The 16,889-nt window shown below is 40.1% G+C and overlaps 1 protein-coding gene across 9 annotated transcripts in view; it reads left to right on the forward strand.

Moving 5' to 3' along the window:
* ATXN2 (ataxin 2) overlaps positions 1-16,889 on the forward strand; it is a 111,487-nt gene that overhangs the window by 93,208 nt on the left and 1,390 nt on the right. For 4 of the 9 annotated variants that reach the window (XM_032876279.1, XM_032876280.1, XM_032876285.1 and 1 more), the window contains 6 exons: positions 3,908-4,092; positions 4,410-4,542; positions 8,144-8,197; positions 13,275-13,420; positions 14,108-14,335; positions 16,623-16,791. In XM_032876279.1, the coding sequence (XP_032732170.1) occupies positions 3,908-4,092; positions 4,410-4,542; positions 8,144-8,197; positions 13,275-13,420; positions 14,108-14,335; positions 16,623-16,791 (915 nt within the window). Of the gene's footprint in view, positions 1-3,907; positions 4,093-4,409; positions 4,543-8,143; positions 8,198-13,274; positions 13,421-14,107; positions 14,336-15,369; positions 15,446-16,622; positions 16,792-16,889 lie in introns of all 9 variants that reach the window. The other 5 variants (XM_032876281.1, XM_032876282.1, XM_032876287.1 and 2 more) reach the window with 4 other exon arrangements.

Below are 16,889 nucleotides of genomic sequence, written 5' to 3' on the forward strand. Positions count from 1 at the left end.
TATAAAGAAAATTTTTAGGGACGCATGGGTGGCTCAGGTCATGATCCCGGGGTCCTGGAATCAAGTCTGCATCAGACTCCCTGCTCAGCAGGGAGCTTGCTTCTCCCTCTGCCTGCTGCTCCCCGTGTTTGTGCTCTCTTCTTCTCTCTCTCTGACAAAATCTTAAAAGAGAAAAAGAAAAACTGGTTACTGTGAGGTATAGTTTGTGCAATTAAAATGTTATCATTTCAAGAAAGTTCTCAAAATAATGAGTTGATTTCATACTATCCTCTAAAGGTTGACCAGTGATGGTTTTTGTTGTTCTTTTAGTACAAACTCATTGTTTTTAACATTCAGTTCTCCAGTTGGCATTTTTATTGGAATGATATTAAATTTATAAATTAGGGGAGAATTGCTGTCTTTTTATTTAGTCTTCTTATGCAAGAACAATTACGCCTTTCTCCTTTAAATCTGCTTTTGTATATTTAGTGTTTTTTCTTAAGTTTCTCTTAGAAGGTAGTGTGTATTTTTTCAGTTTATACTTAGGTATTTTCTTTTTTTATTGTTATAAAACCAGTGTGTTTTCCACTGCAGTTTAAGTAGTTACTTATGAAGTAAGTTTATGAAATACTATATATGCAGGCTATTTCTGTCTTTATATTAATTTTGTATCATGCTCTTTTATTTGTCAAGGATTTGCTTCTGAAACGCAGTCAAGGATTGTATAAGGCATATCATTCCTTCATGATAGTAAAGCCTTTGCACAAAACCACTTTGTCTTCTTGGTACAAATGTAATGGTTTTCTTTTGCAATTCGTGAGAAAAATTTTGTTGTTCTAAAAAATACACCAAAGTAAAGAACTTGATTAATGTAGAACAGAATTTCTTAGCCTTGGCCCTGTTGACATTTTGGGACAGATATTTTTGGTTTATTAGCATACCTGGCTTACCCATTTTTAAAAACTTTTTTTTCAAGACTTTATTTATTTGAGGGAGAAAGCGAGTGGGAGAGGGAGAAGAGAGAGCATGAACAGGGGCGAGGGGTAGAGGGAGAGGGAGAAGCAGGCTCACCGCTGAGCAGGGAACACCCCCCCAAACCCCCCACTCCATGTGGGACCAGATCCCAGAACCCTGGGATCATGGCCTGACCTGAAGGCAGATGCTTAACTGACTGAGCCACCCAGGTACTGGGCCTTTACGCATTTGATGCTAGTAGTACTCCTCTTCTCTGATTTGTGGCAACCAAAATGTTCCCAGATACTGCCACATGTCCCTTGAAAGACAAATTGCTCTCAGTTGAAAACCATTGGACATATGGAAATCATTAAACTATGGTCCATCTAAGTTATAGTTTAATATTAAGATAGATTCAATTTGAGGAAGAAAATATACCATAAACCCAAGTATATGTCTGTATAAATACATAGGCATATGTGCTAATGCATAGGAGATAATCTAGAAGGCCACACACAGTTGCTGTTAGTGGGAAAAAATGTTTGTAAATAGTGGGATGGAGGATTTTATGTTGTATTGTAGAATTTTTTATGTTTTAAAATTATATTCAAGTGGGGCACCTGGGTGGCTCAGTGGATTAAAGCCTCTGCCTTCGGCTCAGGTCATGATCTCAGGGTCCTGGGATTGAGCCCCGCATCGGGCTCTCTGCTCAGCAGGGAGCCTGCTTCCTCCCTCTCTCTCTGCCTGCCTCTCTGCCTACTTGTGATCTCTGTCCGTCAAATAAATAAAATCTTTAAAAAAAAATTTTAAAAATTATATTCAAGCATTTTCTGTGTGTATAACTAGAATTTTATTTTATTTTTTTTAGCCTTTATGTATTTTACAGAGATTGCATGTGCACAAGCAGGGGAAGCTGCAGAGAGAGAGGGAGAAGCATGATCCCCATGGAGCAGGGAGCCCGATGTGGGGCTTAATCCTAGGACTCTGGGATCATGATGTGAGCTGAAGGTAGATGCTTAACTGACTGAGCCACCCAGGAGTTCCTAGAAATTTAATTTTAAAAAAGATGGTACACTTGACTGACTTTTTTACTTAAATTAATTATTTTAAATATATGAGGGTTATAATCAAGTATCAAATAGTAAAAAGGGTTATAATCAAGTATCAAAAGAAATCGTAAACTTTCATTTGTTAAAAATGTTATAGGAGTTTGGGGTGTGCCCGGATGGCTCAGCGGGTTAAGCTTCTGCCTTCGGCTCAGGTCATGATCCCAGGGTCCTGGGATTGAGTCCCACATCGGGCTCTCTGCTTGGCAGGTAGCCTGCTTCCTCCTCTCTCTCGCTCTCTGCCTGCTTGTGATCTCTCTCTGTCAAATAAATAAATAAAATCTTAAAAAAAAAATGTTATAGGAGTTTGGGGCGGCTTTACTGAAAGGAATTGCTTTTTTCAATATATGGACTCTCAAGATCAAGTTCAGAAAAATACATTTCTTCTATTTCCACATTTCCTTCTCTAAATAGATAAAACTCTATATTACCACCTCTCTTAAATTTCAGCAAGTCATTAAATTTTTAGCAAGAAAATTCAAATATTTAAACAAATCCTGTCTCTAAATTAGTAATTACTTGTGTAATTAGTTCTGATGATTTTATGAACATGCCAGGTTATACATTCTTTGTGCCTTCTGCCGTGTTGTAAGCAGTGGTTCATGATTCCTTCCCTCAAGTGGCTTTGTTGACATCATACCACCCACCCATTACAGACAATAGTGCAGTGCTCTAATAGACAAGTGAGAAGAAGGTACACAGAGTATGCAGCTCTTTGTTTTAGGGGAAATGGAAAAGATGTTACAGAGGAGGTGACAGCTGAATTTTTTTTTTTAAGATTTTATTTGAGAGGGAGAGAAAGTGATAGATAGCATGAACAGGAGGGATAGGGAGAAGCAGGCTCCCCATGAGCAGGGAGCCAGGTGTGGGGCTCAATCCCAGGACCCTGGGATCATGACCTGAGCCAAAGGCAGATGCTTAACAGACGGAGCCACCCAGGTGCCCCTGAATTTCTTTTAAGTAATCTCTACACCCAGTGTGGGGCTTGAATTCACACCCCAAGAATAAGAATTATATCCCCTACTGACTGAGCCAGCCAGGCGCCCCAGTTGAGCTGAATTCTTTTTTTTTTTTTTTTAGCTGAATTTTTAATTAATTTTTAGAATTTTAACACTGGGAGGACCATGAGGCAAAAATCTGTGTGGAATAATAAAAGACATACAGTAGGGCTGCCTGGGTGGCTCAGCTAGTTGGGCATCTGCCTCCACTCAGGTCATGATCTCAGGGTCCTGGGATTGAGAGCCGCATCTGGGGCTCTCTGCTCAGCAGGGAGTCTGCTTCTCCCCGTCCCTCTGCCCCTTCTCCCTGCTCATGAGCTCACTCGCTCCCTCTCTCTCAGTCAAATAAAATCTTAAAAATAATAAAAGACTTAACAGTAATTTTTAAAAACAACTGTTAGAAACCTGCATGGTGGTATGTGTTGCTGTATTTTGAAAAAGAGCAAGAAATTGTGTAAGAATTCAGTGATGGGAAAAGAGAGTAAAGCTTAGTGTTGGGTCTATTTTGGCTTTTTTCTTGTACTTTTGTTTTTCTTTAAATAACTCTAATAGCCTTCTGTAGCAAATGGCATAATTTGGTGTGTCAGACAGGGATTATCTCAGAAAGTAGTATGTAGGAAACTTTTCATAGTGCTATAAGTGTCGATTTACAGGGACTCAGTCAGATCTGGGGGTCATTGGAGAGAGTCTCTGAGGAAGTTGCTTTCAGGCTGACACTTGAAGGATGAGTCAGAGTTGTGCAAACTGAGGGTTGGGCATTGGTGTTTGAGGTTACATGAGACACATGGAAGAGCATGTGTCCGATGCTATGTGCATGTGTCTGATTCTGAGGAGAGGGTATTTTCTAATACTCAGTCATCTTTTCTTCAGTACCAAATATGCCCCAGCAGCGGCAGGACCAGCATCATCAGAGCACCATGATGCACCCAGCCTCCGCGGCGGGCCCACCGATTGTGGCCACCCCACCAGCTTATTCCACACAATATGTTGCCTATAGTCCTCAGCAGTTTCCAAATCAGCCTCTCGTTCAGCATGTGCCACACTATCAGTCTCAGGTAAGGCTGCTGTGACCTCTTAATTTTTGTTCCATTTAAATAACATTCAGTTTTAACCTTTAATAGGGTAAAGGGCTTTTCCTTTATATTTTGTGTTCTGTGTCATGGTGAGGTAGATAGCTAAGGATTTGGGGGCCTTTTTAGTATAAGAAGGTTGCTGATCAGTGTATTTCAAAGGAAATAACCAAAAACAGTTTTAGGATTTTCAGAGTTGTTTCTTTAAACCTGGAAAGTGTGGAGTTAAGATGTCTGGCTAAAATTTGCCTGACTCTGTTTGATAATTTAATGTGTTTTCTTTATATTTTGTTTGAACACAGCATCCTCATGTCTATAGTCCTGTGATACAGGGTAATGCTAGAATGATGGCGCCGCCAGCACATGCCCAGCCTGGTTTAGTGTCTTCTTCAGCAACTCAGTACGGGGCTCATGAGCAGACGCATGCGATGTATGGTAGGAAGCATTTTGTTTGTCTCTTTCAGTGTGAGTGACTATTAATTGTTTTAAAGCTCTGAAAAGAAACTTTAAGATTAACTTAGCCTTTTATACCAATGAGGGTCAAGAATCTAAAGAAAAGATTAACCCATTTCTTTAAGTCTTGGCAAATCATTTCAACTTCTGTTTTTGTGTTCAAATGTCATTCCTTATTTTAAGTGAAATTGAATGACTTGTATAATGGAAAGTATCATTTGTGGAGAAAGGCATCTTCCTCCTCTTCCTCATCAGTATTACAGCAGTTTGGTATGGCCTGCCTAAGGCATGCAAGAAAGTTTTGACACAATGAAAGCCCTCTCTGACAAGAAAACATTCTGCTCCACTCCTTCTCCTGGCAATCATTGGCATTACATATTTTTATTGCTGTTTGTTAAAATGAATGCTAGTTTGTGTCTGCCTCATGCTGATTTTAAGAGGTCAAAATAGTATGATACTGGGTCTCCTTTAGACATGAGTCACACTTTAAATATAATCATATAAGCAGTGGTAAAATGAAAATGAGAAGTACCCTATGTAAAATAATTAAAACAAATATATAAAGGAATAATAGGCAGAAATCTCCATCTTAGTTTTGTGGCTGGAGAGTTTTGTGCAGGTCACCTTAGCATCCATCTAAAGTACTAAAATAAGGTGGTTTTCAATGTTGAGAATTTAAAATGACATTTCCACTCATATCTTATAATAATAGAGTCAGTGAGTGGACCCATATTTTTCAAAAAACTTTAATTCGTTCTAGTTTCATTAAGATGTAAGTTTTGTTTTGAACTTTCCTGAGCACTCCTGTACTGTCATTTAGGTTTTCCCATTGGCATTTCAGTTTTTTGGAGTGGGAGGAGAGAAATTTAAATTTACTCATACAAATGGAAAGTATACCACTATGAGAAAGAAAATACCATTACAAGTAATTACATGGACATTGCATTTTTTTAAACCTTTTAAAACTTTTTTAATGGCTACAGCTATATGATACTCTGTAGGTTCATAGGACTAGCACTCAGGCAGCAGCCGTCAAGTTTCTTGTCATCCGTGACCTGCTGCTCATGCTTTCTTCCTGGAGGCGTGCTCCCACTGCACACATTCAGTGATAGGCATGTTAAATGATTAAAGGCATTGTTTTTGTAAAATTCTTAAACCCAATCTTTATACCTTATCACTTAAAACCTTCTGCTGTGGATTATGCCTTTTAAGTTAAAATGATGTAATTGCCACATTTGGGGAAACTTTCTTACAAGAAACTCATTCATAATTTAATTGAAAAAAATACCAACAGACTGATTTTGGCTTATGATTTTGGTTATGATTGCTTTTCATTGGCTTGTCTTAACCAGGACTAAGTATGTATGAAATTGCATAAAAGTGTATTCATCATACATGCTTCTACGCAGTTTGTATACATTTTAACAATTTTCTGGTTTGCTGAAGGCTTATGTGAAAAAGTTCATTATCATTTTCTATATATTTCTGATAAATACATCATGATTTTAAAAGTAGAAAAAACACTTCTCCCTTCCCATTTTCTGGCATATTCCCTTTGGAATAAGGTCTAAAACTTTTGAGTTAAAATTTCCATTACTTTTTAGAGAATAGCTGTTTGTGTACCCATGCTTCTGAGACATTGTAGTAATACTGTGATGTTGAGAAGAATCTTTCTCCTCAGTGTGTTCTCTAACTGCCAGCATTTGGTTTTGTCTTTTGGATGGATGTTCACTGGTTTGAAATAGCCTGTATCGGAAATACTGTGTTTGATACACTAATGGTTTTATAATTGCTTTCCCAAAACATTTCCATTTGAAAAGTAGTTGTCCTTGGACCCTGAAGTCAATTCAAATGTGCGTAAATAGGAAATACTGCAGACAAAAAACACTAGACCTAATGTCCAGTGAAATCTGGAATGATTTGTCATTAAGACTAGTTCTTTATTGCCGGGAGAAAGTTGCTCAACCAGATCTGAAACTTCTCTCCTGCAGTTTACACATGTTGTATCTAATTGACATCTGTTAATAAGGATAGGCTGGGGTGAGGCTATGGACTTGATACGGTTGTTGCTATGATATGGTTGTTGATACAGTTGTTTACTCAGGGTCTCGTTTTGATATTTCATACTCTAAAAAGAACACTAGAAAATGAAATATTTTATTCTTTGCCATCATAAACCATAATTTAATCTAGTAAAGCAAGTTCATTAATTCTTCAGTAATTTACTTCAGTTATTTTAGATCTTCCAAGACTTTAATTATGCCAGATATAGACACTTTTGTCTTAATTTAAAATAATGTACTTTTAAATCTGTTGCATAGAAATGCTAATTTTATACTTACTTCCCTCGAACAGTTTATAATTCATATTCCCAAAGAAACGAAGTATTTTGAGTATGAATTTATGTCTATTTTTAAGCTTCATTCTAAATATTTTCAACTTTTTATGCAAATAAGAGAATATGCACCCAGATGTTGGCGACAGTTATATGTCACCCTTTTGTCATTCATTCATTGTTAACAGCCACAGCAAAAGGCTTTAAGAATAGAAAGGACACTAATGACTACAAAATAAAGACTGATTATTTTCTTTAAATGGTTGGCGTATTTAATATAAATATGCTGACAGATTATTGAACAGCTAAATTATTAGAGATATTAAACATTCTAAATAGTTACTGACCTTGTTCTCTTTCTAGCTGTTATAGAAAGGAGTTTGATCACAAACTTCATCTCTGACCTTAATCTAACTTAAATCATTGCCTTTACCCCTTCCCTCCTAAGAAGTTACTTTTTGTTTCCTGGTCTTCTAGTTCACCTAATTTTGTTCTATGGCAGTGGTATTTTCCCTTTCAGAAATAGTACTAATGAAACTTTCTTTACTAACTGAAGCCGTCAGGAAGAATTAGATCTAGAATCCTCTTTGAGTTTATTTGAGTTTGTTTTTGGTAGTTTAATGCAAGCAAATGAGAAAATACATGAGGCAAAAAGATTTAAAATACACCTATTATCCCCTCCACCTGGCAACCACCAGTTAACATTTTGGTGCATATCCTTTCAAATGTACTTACAGACACACAGATTTATGTAGACATTTTAATAGGAAATGATACTATACCCATGTTTAATATTATCATTATTATGTTTCTAAATTTTGGGGTTCACTTCCAGATGCCTAATAAATATCTTACAGAATAATGATGTTTCTCTTCATGATTTACAACATTGTTTGAGTCTTTTGAATTAAACTTGGTAAACATTCTCTTATTTTGGTACGTTATTTATATTCAGGTTGTTCAGTGGAATGCCATACTGGTCTTTGATTAGATAATGATTTTATACCTTTTATTTAAGCAAGTCAGAATGTGGAACTCGACACATAAGTACAGAAGAAAGTGTCTTTTGGTTCAGTCCTTTGTATAATTTTGTAGCAATGTTTAAAGTGCTTGTCATCTCTTGTAAAATAAGAAAAATGATTTATGCATGAATACAAAAAGAAATTACTAAATATGTCAACCTTTCCAGAAAATTAGGAAAATGCACACCTCAAAAGGCTAATTTACCTTTCTATTTCCCAAATTCAGCATGTCCCAAATTACCATACAACAAGGAGACAAGCCCTTCTTTCTACTTTGCCAGTGAGTTGGGTTTTTTATACTAATTTTAATTGAACAGTAAAACACTTTTTAAAGAATACATGTTAAGGGAGTAGACTTGTTGAGCAATATTTTCCTTGTGCCAGCCAAAATTGTTGAATATATGTATATTTGTAAATAATTCCGAGTTAAAAAAAAAAAAAATACAACCCAGCTTAAGAAAGCTGGAGTTAATTTAAAAATTGAGTTGCGTCAGAAATTAATTTTTGCATACCAAGCAAACATGTGACGACTGTTTTGGAAGTGCCTAATATTTTCCTTGTTCAGAGAAACTTCTGCTGGACTGCCTTTTTTTTTTTTTTAATCCAAGCCACAAATTTAGCATAAAAGTCTTAAAATAGCAGGGTTTTTCAGTATCCTGGTAAGAAGAAATTTATCCTTACAAGGATTTTTTTAATTGAATAGGGTTGAAATTCTAGGGAAGAAACATTTCTGTCTTTTCAGTCTTTGCATGACTGAAGACGGTTTAAAATACTCAGGTGTAGACGCCCCAGCATGTTTGAGCTTCACCAGGAAAGCACAGCCTCGCTGCTTGATTGCGATTGGCGGCACTGGCCTCTCTCAACCGGCAGTGAGAAGGTAAATAAACAGTGGCTCCTAAATGGAGAAAGTCTGGGCAGGGCTCTGGTTTAGAAATGAACGTGTAAGGTGTGTCTTCTTTATTTTGTAGGGCAGTTTTTAAATAAGGCTAGTCACAGACTTTTCGGTATTTGGATAAGAGAGGTACTGACTTGCACAAGTCCTTCAGAAATGTATGTCAGTAACGAGTCACTTTATGTGCAATACTATATTTTAAGGGATATTAAGGATTAAGATTTTAAATACTAAATTTTGGATTATTTTAGACAGACTTAATGTCTGAATCTACTAAATGCCAGATTTTAAAAAGTTGAGAAAATATTTTGACTTAAGTTTTCATTGACTGTGTCATGACTTGGTATCCAAAAATAAGTGTGTACATGTTACTCATTTGGTGCTAGGAATTGTTAACAAATTTAATCCTTTAATAGATGCTCTTTAAAAAGGAGTCTTGCTGTATATCTATACTATTAAAGGGAAACTTTGTATGTGATACAGTTTGTAAAAGACAGTGTCAGTAATTAATTTTATTATGTACTCAATTTGAGGTCTCAAATGTAGTTATCCTCACCATCTTACTGTCTCTGATAGTAATTTTGGAGTCAGTTTCCTGGTAAGTAGCTAAAAGGTCCTTAATCATCAAACCTAAGTATTAACTGCCTTAGTACAACTCCCCCTGAAAGGAATTAATAGTTTTTAAAAGAAACTAACAGTGGGGCTGCTGTTCGTAATATAATTCGCTGCTTTGTACCACCCCCTCCCAAGAAGCTGTTTTGTCCTGGTTTGATCTAGTTGCCTGTTACGCCCCTTTAAGAGTTCAGTTTTCCTCACTTGCTTTTTTCTGAATTTAACATCAAATTGGGAGATTTTGTTTTCATTTTTAGTTTTGCAGTGCTGGTGATCTCTCATGACTTGTGCATCCAAGGTCAAAATGATAAAACCTAGTTAAAAATTAAACGCACAGCCTTGTGGACTGAATTGGCTTCAGTAGGATCATGGCTTAGGAAACAGTTTTTATAATGTGGTTACTAGTGTTAGGAGGATTTGACAAGTCATACATTTAGAGTTTTAAACATTTGTATCAGGGAACACAGTGAATTGGGAGACTTCTGGACCAGGTAAAACCCAGAAAAGCAGTGCTTCTTTGATTAGCCTGAATTCATCCAGGTTTCATGAAGGCAACTTAATTTTTATAAACAGAAGTTTAACCGATGAATAGCTAAGTCAGAATTTTGAAGAAAATTTATTTTTAGCCTTTGGAATCTTTAGCTAAATTAATGAAATAATTAGACTCAGTAAAGCTTAGCATTTACAGTCTTCTACTCTCCCCCTTCTCCTTTTCCTGATTCTAGTAAATTTTCCTCATTTATTCTATCTTGGTTCCTTCCTCTTGGCTCTCTTTTCTTCCAACCTTTCTGCCCCTCAACCTTTGGATATCTCTCCTACCCCACCTTTGTCCCATTCTTAACTGGCCTTTCAAGAAATCAGACTGTATTTTTGTTGTTACATAAGTATTGAATTAAAATGTGTCAGTTTCACATTTTTTCCCAATTAGCTGCCCAGTTTTCGTATTTGAGTGGGGGTAAGAGTTCCTGGATGAGGTCCTTGCTTAGCAGATATCTTTTAAGCAAGAAGATAAAAGAAGTTATTTCTAATGAAACCTTTCAAAGTTTTATTTGCAGTTAATGATGCATATTTACAGGTGCTTGATTTTTCTTAGAATGCATTGTAGTTTGCTGTTACTTAGGTAGGGAAAGGATTTTTTTTGTTTTTAAATAACATAATGTATTACTTGTTTCAGGGGTACAGGTTTTTTGTTGTTTTGTTTTTGTTTTTAAACAAAAGCCTGTGTAGATGCACACAGTTTGGGTTACTTGAAGTATTTGTGCTATGAATGCAAATGAGATATAAATTAGAATATAGCCTTTTGATACCTTTTAAAAGTGCACGGTAAAACATATTTCACCTTTAATTTTTTTCCAAATAATTTCAAGATTTTAACCTTTTTAAATTGATGAATTACTTCATTATGAGACATCATGGGTGTAATTATTCTCCTTGTGTGAGGTAATTTTTTTTTGAGGTAATGTTTTTATGTCAGAAAAGTAATAATATAGCACCCAGCTAGAGTTTATTTTTTTATTTATTGTTTTTTAAAACTTCACTTAGGTTAAAGTACAAACATCTCTTGAATAAAGTTTTAAAAATAGAAATTCTGAGATTCTGTACTGGGTCTTGGTATTCAGGAATTGCTTTCCCCTAGATATATTTAGTATTCTTGCAAATGAAACATTTAAGAAGCTTGGGGATAGAGAGGATTTTGATGCTAATAGTGTGAAAATAAGAAGTGTGAGGGGCGCCTGGCTGGCTTAGCGGTGGAGCACGTGACTCTTGATCTCAGGGTCAGCGTCGTAACTCCACACTGCGGGTGAAGTTGTCTTTTTTTTAAAAAGGCCTGTGAGTGACTCTAGACAACATTCTCCAGGAACTTCTGTGATAATAAAAGTGTGCTGTAAATTGTGCTGTGTAATCAGAAACCACTAGCTATACGTGTGGCTATTGTAGTTATTTAAAAATAAATTTTAAGAATGAGTATAACATTTTTATAAGAGCAGAGTCAGGTTCGAAATTTACATCAAGTCTTTTAGACCAAGTCAGTGCCTAGACAGTTTGGGGGGATCTGAAAGTTAACCTAATGAATATGATGGTGAAGAATGGTTGCCTAATAACCAGATGAATTAGAAGAAAGACACTGACTTTATAGACTTGGGGACCATGGAGTTCAGGGAAAGCAATTAGCACATTATTCTTCCTAGCTCCCAGAAAACAGGCATGGACTCTTCCTAAAAACACCCAGAGACTATCTTGCCACAATTTTCCTTGTTAATATGTTCCAGTGTGTATTAACTCCTAGAGTTAGGGAAACTTTTTCACTGTATAAATGAAAGTGTTTTGTTTAATTTAATCTGGGTATTAACAAATATTAATGCCTGCTGTGACATTGGCAGTGGATGCACAGGTGATCCTAGCACTAGCTTTTTGCCTCACCCTTGCCTCTTTTAAAAGATACATGTATGGGGTGCCTGGCTAGCTCAGATAGTAGAGTGTACAGCTCTCAAACTCAGGGCTGTGAGTTCAAGCCACATGCTGGGCATAGAGTCTAATTTTAAAAATACATACAGTTGGGGAGATAACCAGTTAGGCTCGAATATTGGTGGCCTTTGGTCCTACAATGTCAGGCATAACAGAATTGCTTAATGTGCCTAACCCTCTGCATAACATTTCTTTGGGACGTGCCGGGTGTCACCTATGCTGGTGACTCTTGGCCGTCTTGCCTATTAGACTGTTTGAGTTAGAGTGCCTGTTCTCACAGCAGCGCTTGTTTCTTCCTGTCAGTCCCCTGTATGTCTGTATTTGCTCACATGTCATAGGAAGAACATGAGGAGCTATTTTGGATTGTTTCTGTGTACGAACTTAGCTTCTCTGGAATTTTAGGATGAATTTGAGAGAATGCTGGAAGTCCTGGGTTGCTAGGGATGTGTCTTGAGAACACTGTGCTCAGCTCATTGCCACATCATGGTTAGATTTGTATCCGTGCTGCCAGGAGTTACTAGAAGCAGTGAACTCACTGTGATTTTGATTCTCAGATTGCTGTTTTGGGAATACATAAGCAAATGAATTTATACCTAATCTCCTGTTTGGTATCAAGGTATGGTCTTGCTGAGATCCATAAAGAGTTGGCATTAGGTGCTCAGGTCTAATGAACACATTTTTACTTAGAAGGGCCCATCATAATTCCTTTGAAGTTATTCTAGCTAGTAAAAATCTTCCTGAAGTCTGGGATGCTTTGAAGGGAGTTCATTTTTCTACACAGTTTAGGTAATTCCATTTACTAGATTTTTAAAGCAAAGGTGAGGCAGATCCTTGCGTAGGGAGGATCCAGGGTACGAACTGAGTGGCAGAGGGACTTCTGTGACCCGCTGAGACTGATTATGGTCATTTTGCCGTGAAGATAGAGCCCTGATCTTGCCCTCGCTCCCAGCCCCATTGCAGTCCGTGCCCACGGGACACTGTGCCTGCTCCAGGGCAGTAGCATGGTGAGGTTAGCCAGATGATGGCCTTGAACTAGAGAGAGAGAGAGAGAGAGAGTGAGTGTGTGTGTGTGTGTGTATGTGGATTGTTTCTGCTTATCTGTTTAAGTTGCTTTTTCAGGAAAATGTGACTGTTTTTAAGAATAAATTTAATTAGATTTTAATGTATACAGCTGTGTTATAGAAATAAAATGCTAGTGTGATTGGTGAGTGATAACGTCACACTTAGATTTTCAAGAAAATGGATGGTTTAAGAGGAGTCGAAAAAAGATTGGCGAAAGCCTAAGTTAGGCGTGGAGTATCACGAAAGCTCAGCTGATAAGGCACAGAGGAGCAGTTGAGATGGTCCTACATGTCGATTGTACGCACACCTTTTTCTTTCACTTCAGTTTCCACTGGCTCCCTTGCTCAGCAGTATGCGCACCCTAATGCTACCCTGCACCCACATACTCCGCACCCTCAGCCTTCAGCTACCCCCACCGGACAGCAGCAGAGCCAGCATGGTGGCAGTCATCCTGCACCCAGTCCTGTTCAGGTAAGGAGACACCCAGGTCCTTGTAGAAGTGCGTCCTCATTCTGTTCACTGGGCGTTTTTGCTACTGAGGAGCGCGCTGGGTACCGCTTGATCAAAACCCCTCAGGGCACTGCCTCATGGCGCCAGCAGACAGCTAACTCTGCCCGCTGTGGCCCTGGGGTTTGGTTTTTGTTGTTACTGTTTTTAAGGCATATTAAGATACATCTTGAGAATGAAGTGATTGGGTAAGTTCTAGAAATAATTGATTGAAAAATCTAATTTAACATTGTATAGGAGATTTTCTTGGTTTTTTTTTTTTTTTTTTAACTTCATTCCTGACAGTTATATAATGAGGTTTTTTTCCCTGTTAGTTTCTGTAGTCATGTTTGTTAACAGGGCGGTTGAGGATTTCTTTGACATCTTTCAGTTCCCTGGGGCAGTGGACTTGTTTTACCTCTGCTTGGTTGGGGTCTTGCTACCGCCAGGCTGAGAATTGGGCTTATGCCCAGAAAGGAGTGTCTCTGAATGGGGGGTGCCCCCCAGCCCTGCCCTTCCTACCCTGTACATTCTCTGGTACTTGCCATTGGCCCTCATCTTCAGTGGGCCCAGTGGAGCCTACGCTCATGTATGGAGTTCAGCTTTGTGTGTGACCTTATCTGCTTTTCATTGAAGAAATGGTTTTCTCAGTTCTTTCTTGTCGCTTTGCAGCACCATCAGCACCAGGCCGCCCAGGCGCTCCATCTGGCCAGTCCACAGCAGCAGTCAGCCATTTACCACGCGGGGCTCGCACCAACCCCACCTTCCATGACCCCTGCCTCCAATACGCAGTCGCCACAGAATAGTTTCCCAACAGCACAACAGACCGTCTTTACAATCCATCCTTCTCACGTTCAGCCGGCATACACCAATCCTCCCCACATGGCCCACGTACCTCAGGTAAACCAGCTTTAGCCAACTTTCTGTGGAGACCAAGTAGAATAAGAAAGTTACTGGAGAAGCAGCGAAGAGCCAGGTGCTCTGCAGGCTAGGAAACCCTGTGTGTGATGCCATCTGCCTGTCTCCCTTCCCCTCTCAAATACATGTGATCTGGCCCTAAATGAATGTTGGTATGGTTTTGTAATGGGGTCAGTGAAGTTGCTGATTGGTCAGTCCTTTAATGTTTCCCATCTGAGACCTTAAAAATCTCTCTGATTTTGGAATGCAGCCCAGTCCTTTCCTTCCTGTGTCTGCTTTGCTATGTTTATACAGCTTCACTGCTATATGTGTATACATAGTACATACATTCTTTCTCCTCTTCTCCCTTCCCTCTCTCTCTCTATCCCTACCCCATTCTCCCTCCCTCACTCTCTCCATCCCCCCCACACTCCCCATCCCACCCCCTCACACACACACACACACATACACACACACACACAGAGAGAGAGAGAGAAAAGACTGGCAGGGAGGTTGGGCCTTCACAAATTCTCAGCTCTCTGAGGTGACTGCCCTGAGCCTGTCCGCTTGAATGTTAGTTACACGAGTTCCAGAGAAATCTCTCCCCTTGTTTTCCTTGCCTATCAGTACATCCGCTTTGACCATATGTTGTACTTCTTGAAAGGGCTTGGCCTTATACATTGGTGCGGTGTAACTAGAAGTTGGAAGCACTCAGGCGTTCCCATTTTTCTTAGCATCCTGGCTGTCTGGAGCTCTCCTCCAGCGTAAGCCTCTGATGGTTGAAAGGTGTGGTTGCCATCTCCGTGGTTGCCGGCTGCATCAGCTGCTGACAAAAGTCCATGCAATCCAGGGCCAAGTTAGATTATCTTAATAAGGAGCTGCACTGAAATTGGGCTCTAACACTGTCCTCGAGGCCCTCCCTGGAGCTCTTAAGGGTGAATCGGCTGTATTTGATGGCTCTTTTTGCTGCTTTCATAATAGAACTCTGTGAGGCAGGTGTAGGCTAGATTGCTCACTGAACTCCATTTCATGTCATGGTGCGCCCCTGAGGCACTGGCGTGCTGGGGGCTGGAGACGCGGCTCATTCGGAGCTCCCTCTCAGAAGGCGACATTGTGACTAGAGTTCCGCAGCTCTGGGGAGTTTGGGCGTCCTCCTCTGCACAAGTGAGGAGGGTCCTGTGGTGTGGCGCACTGCAGCGGATGATTGGTTTTGACAGTGGGGAGGGGGCCGGCCGGTCTGGTCAGGTGTGGGCCAGCGTGGTTTGGCTGAATCAGGAGCTTCATGAGAGGTGGGGTCCTGGAGGTTGTTAGCAGAGGCTGGTGGCTAAGTAGATATGTGAATTTACCTTAAGTTAGAGTTCCTAAAACCTCACTTTTGTGTTTTTGTGCTGAAAGAGAAAAAGGTTAACACTTCCAGGGAAGTCCAGATACGCCATGGGCCCTGGAATATGTAAGACAGTAAAAGCAGCATTTCATGCAAGGCTTATTGTGGTCTAGGACAGTGCACAGGGAGGCAGGAAAGGAGGGCTCTTCTGGGCCTGCCGTGTCTCCCCAGGGCTGGGATCTAGCAGTTGGGCTGGCTAACCCTTTCCCAGCTTGACACACCAGGTTGTACTCACTATCACTTGGTTTAGGGATACGGGGCTGGCCCAGATAATTTCACATCACTCCTCCCCCATTTCATTGGAGCCATTTACTGCAGCCTCCTCCTCCTGCTCAGTCAGCATGTCTCTTAGAATAAAGGGGCCCGACTGTCTCTCCTCTCGCTGCCCGGACTCATTCTTCACAGAGATGTGCTGGTGAGCAGACAAGCAGAGGGGAGGGGCAGACAACAAGAGGGCGAAGGAATCCATAGATGACTGTCATCACCTGCTTTCCTAATTAAAAGGGAGGTTACCTTTAAAACTGCTTCAGGCCCCACTCAGAAGCCAGATTCTGAAGCGTCATTGCACCTCTCTTCCCTCGGATCAGATATCTAGCTTTGTGACGGTCTTGCCTGACATACACAGAAACCAGCAGTCAGAAATGTTGAAGGCTAGGATGTTGCAGCCCTTACTTTTACCCAGGCTTGCTGGGCGCCTGCTCCCTCAGCCTCGCAGGACCTGCTAAAGGGTGAAGTAGGTCTGTAGGTCAGTGGATGATCCACTAGGGAGTGTCCACAGAGGAAAGAAAGGGCCCTGAGGGCCCCCCTGTTGGCCTTTCCTGCCCCAGCCCAGCTAAAGGAACACAGTTGACATGTTGTTTAAGCTGGAGATGTTGCCTGTATGCGTAAAAGAGCTCTCTGTTTCAGGCTCATGTACAGTCAGGAATGGTTCCTTCTCATCCAACTGCCCATGCGCCAATGATGCTAATGACGACACAGCCACCCGGCGGTCCCCAGGCCGCCCTCGCTCAAAGTGCACTACAGCCCATTCCAGTCTCGACAACAGCGCATTTCCCCTATATGACGCACCCTTCAGGTGAGGCGTGTGTGTGCAGGGGCCGCCGGGCACCCCAAAGCATTCTGCTCGCACAGATCGAACGGCAGGCAGGGCCAGCGCTTCAAGCCCCGCATTCG

This window comes from Lontra canadensis, unplaced genomic scaffold, assembly GCF_010015895.1.
Source record: "Lontra canadensis isolate GAN:19392208 unplaced genomic scaffold, GSC_riverotter_1.0 scaffold58, whole genome shotgun sequence".
Lineage (NCBI taxonomy): Eukaryota > Metazoa > Chordata > Mammalia > Carnivora > Mustelidae > Lontra > Lontra canadensis.